This window comes from Mus pahari, chromosome 16 (genome assembly GCF_900095145.1).
Source record: "Mus pahari chromosome 16, PAHARI_EIJ_v1.1, whole genome shotgun sequence".
Classification (NCBI taxonomy): domain Eukaryota; kingdom Metazoa; phylum Chordata; class Mammalia; order Rodentia; family Muridae; genus Mus; species Mus pahari.
This window is the reverse complement of record NC_034605.1, coordinates 54,663,272-54,666,655: the sequence shown is the minus strand read 5'-3', so window position 1 is coordinate 54,666,655 and position 3,384 is coordinate 54,663,272. Positions and strand designations below refer to the sequence as shown.

At 56.6% G+C, this 3,384-nt stretch overlaps 1 protein-coding gene across 1 annotated transcript; it reads right to left on the bottom strand.

Annotated features, from left to right (window-relative positions):
- Positions 1-1,043: 1,043 nt before the first annotated feature.
- Positions 1,044-2,793, bottom strand: Gadd45g (growth arrest and DNA damage inducible gamma). Its single transcript, XM_021215590.1, has 4 exons — positions 2,642-2,793; positions 2,049-2,150; positions 1,733-1,946; positions 1,044-1,636 (listed from the first exon to the last, which is right to left on the bottom strand). The coding sequence occupies exons 1-4, from the start codon at positions 2,692-2,694 to the stop codon at positions 1,526-1,528; spliced, it is 480 nt and encodes a 159-aa protein (XP_021071249.1). The 5' UTR covers positions 2,695-2,793; the 3' UTR covers positions 1,044-1,525.
- Between the last annotated feature and the right edge of the window lie 591 nt (positions 2,794-3,384).

The window sequence follows — 3,384 nt, the reverse complement described above, 5'->3', positions numbered from 1 at the left end:
AACCGGCAAACCAGCCTCTCTAAGCGCTGCTGGTAAATCAGCCCAATGGCCTTCTTAGAAAAACAGCACCCCACCCCGCCCTTCCCCGAAGGCTCCAGCTCTGCCGGGCAGCAGAGCTGACAGCAAGAAAGCCCCACGTGGGCTTCCCCCCCCCCCCATCCGTCAGCACGGCCTGGAATGCGCAGTGAAAGCCAGAAGCACTAAGCTACAGAAAAAGTCCTCTCACTGGGACGTTCCCCCCCCCCCCCCCCTTCTCAAAAGATAATCTTGGCTCCCGTGCGTTTGTCCTCCGACTTTAAAAGGAATTGTGGAGAGCAGCAGCCCTCACTGATGTGGGCAGAAGTCCTGAGAATAGGAGCCAGCAGATGCCCACCCCACTCAGACTGGCTCACTCCTATTTATAAGAGACGGTGCCTTCCAACTTCTGCTAAGATACAGTAACTTCCATCACGGCTGTGACAAAACGATGATTCATACTGAGAACGCAACTCTCTCTGGTGTCATATTTGATATTAATACTTTAGTAGCGTAGCTTTGTCAGAGCAATTAAAAGGAGAAAGTTCCTGAAAGCTAGAGCAACCCGCCCCCATCCCCAGCCACCGCACCACGGGGAGAGCTGCAGAGGCAAGCTCATTGTATTGGAAGGCACTGGGCCTCCCGCAAGCTGTTCAGATAAGCAGCTGTCCAGGCCAAGGCGGGGGAGGGGGCGGAGCGGGGGAGGGGAGGTACTGGAGGCAGAAGTCACTGTTATCGGATTGGATTGCAAGCCTGGAGCTCCTGCACCCGGATGCCTTATCAAGTAAACTCCTGTCTTGCAAGTTTGAAATCTTCCTGAAAGGTTCAAACAGCACTCCCCAGCCCAAGTTCTCCGGGTTTACTACTCGCCAGCATCCCCTCCCCCACCGCCAGCCCCAGGAGGCTGCAGTTTCTTGCCCCAACAGAAAGGTGATCGCAGGTGCCATAAGTTCTATCAACTACCAGAAACAACCTTTACCGCCGCCCCCCCCCCAAGAATCCCCTACCCTCAATAAAAAGGCATTAAGTTTGTTCCAATAAGTTTATTGTGAAATTCAAAGCTTCCACGATAGCGTCCTTTAGAAAATGAAAGCATTGCCCGGGATCCGTTTTTTTGAAAGAGCAGTGCAGTCGGCTAAGTCCGGCTCGCTCCTGCCGCTGTACCAAGTCCAGGCGGTCTCCTGCCCTTCTTTCCCCTCCTTTCACTGGAAGGCTGCTTGCTGAGTCACACCTGCCTCGCTGGTCGGTTCTTCCCGGCCCTGGGGCCAACGTCCTCGCCTAGTCCTTCCTGTGTTAGCAGCCTCTCCGGACACTGGCAGAGTCCTGGGCTCGGAACAAGGTGTCCCCGCTGCCGCCAGACCCCCTTCTTGGGAGGCCGCGCTCCTCGCTCTCCAGGCAACATCGCCTGCCAGTCTCCATGCGCACTCGAGCGCCCTCGGAGGGCCACTCCAGAGCCAGCAGCGCGCTAGAGTGTCACCAAGTCGATCAGACCAAGGTCCCTGCCAGGCTGTCACTCGGGAAGGGTGATGCTGGGCACCCAGTCGTTGAAGCTGCGGCTCTCCTCGCAGAACAAACTGAGCTTCTCCAAGGCAGGGTCCTTCCATGTGTCCTCATTAGGATTCTGAATTTAAAAAAAAAAATACAGGGGTCAGCCTTGCTTGTCGTTGGCCAGGACGGGTTGGGGGACTGGCGTGGGGAAGCAGTGGGGGGTACTCACCGAAATGAGGATGCAATGCAGGTCTCCCGGCGCGCCCCCCTCTTCGTTGGCGCCCACGATCGCCGCCAGCCTCTGCACGTCTCCCACGCGCACGATATCAATGTCGTTCTCACAGCAGAACGCTTGGATCAACGTGAAATGGATCTGCAGCGCTATGTCGCCCTCATCTTCTTCATCGGCAGCCAGCACGCAAAAGGTCACATTGTCAGGGTCCCTGCAGAGCAGATGGGAAGGACAAGGTCAGAGTCGATGCCACCCCCAGGTCTCCCCGCCGCGCCAACCCCAATCCCTGCACGCGGGGCCTTTCTACACTCACACATTCAGGACTTTGGCGGACTCGTAGACGCCAGCGGTCAGACAGCCCTGGCGCTGCGCCGACAGCAGAAGTTCGTGCAGTGCTTTCCCGGCGCCCTGCATCCTGTGAAAGAACAAGCGCCGTGAGTGGGGACCAGCACAGGGACGCGACGGAGAGATCCCTGCCCTGACCTCCCAAGTCCCAGCTGGCCCCTTAGCCTAGACCTGCCTGGCGCCAGCATTCCTGCCTCCCAACTCCAACCTGGCGCCCACACACCCGGATCCCCAGTCCCGACCTGGCGCCCACACCTCTGGCACCCTAGTCATGATCTGGCGCCCTCATTCCCCATCACCCAGTCTCGACCTGGCGCCTGCACTCCCGGTTCCCTACTTCTGATCTGGCGCCCGTGTCCTAGGCTTAGGCTCCCCAACTCCGATCAGGTGCTGGCATCCCAAACTCTAGCTCTAGACACGAATCAAATGCAGTAATTCTGGTCCCGCGCCTCGGCACCTCGCAGCCAGACAGTGCACAGCTCCCACCCTGCAAATTTCTATCCTAGAGGACCCTGAATGATCGCTACCGGACAAGCCCCAACTCAGCACCCCAAAACCCACCTGGCTGTGCTTTCCGGAACTGTATCCTGGCCACGGACTTCTTCCAGAGTCATTGTGCGATCCACAAACAGCAAGTTATCCAAAAGAGTGAAGAGGGAACCCGAGCGCAGGCAAAGAGCCCCAGAACCCGACGCGCGCCCACCACCAGCGAGTGCGCCGGAGACGGCCGGGAGAGCCCTTTTATAGACAGGCTCGGCGCGCCGCAGCCAGCTGGAGGGAGGCTGCGTTCCCATTGGCCAGCGCCTGCTTTCTGATGCAAATGAGGCGGCAGGCCTGCGGCTCGTGCCAGAAGGCCACGTGGGGAGGGGTGCGGGGGGGGGGGATGACACAGCCTCAAATCTGCCGCTTTTGTCAGGGTGTTACCAGGCAGACTGGAGCCTGCAGATTTCATCTCGCCTTTCCTTTTTTTGTAAGTCCTTAAAAGGAAAAAGTTTAAAAAAAAAAAAAAAACACGTTGTTTGCTAATACGATACTGGAATTTGTAGAATGCACACTTGGAGAATTTAAACCCCCCCACCTTCTCTGTTTTTTTTTTTTTTTTTTTTTTTTTTGCGACCTTTCTAATTTTTCCTTATTTTTCAGTTTGAAGTTTATAGAGCTGTTACATCGAAACCGAAACTTAAAGTCAAAGGTTTGCAACTGCAGCTGGCAATAGGCCTAGGCTGCCACTAGGGACTCTGCGCCTTTCGGGGTCGCGGCTGCAAGATCTAAGCCCTCCCCACCCCCACCCCTACGCCTAGCAG

Bases quoted from the DNA above. Each gene is read 5' to 3' on its own strand.
- Gadd45g (XM_021215590.1), bottom strand. From the start codon at position 2,694: ATGACTCTGGAAGAAGTCCGTGGCCAGGATACAGTTCCGGAAAGCACA. The intron at 2,151-2,641 runs GTGGGTTTTGGG...GTTCTTTCACAG, and splicing joins GTTCCGGAAAGCACAGCCAG to GATGCAGGGCGCCGGGAAAG. The intron at 1,637-1,732 runs GTGAGTACCCCC...TTTTAAATTCAG, and splicing joins TGCATTGCATCCTCATTTCG to AATCCTAATGAGGACACATG.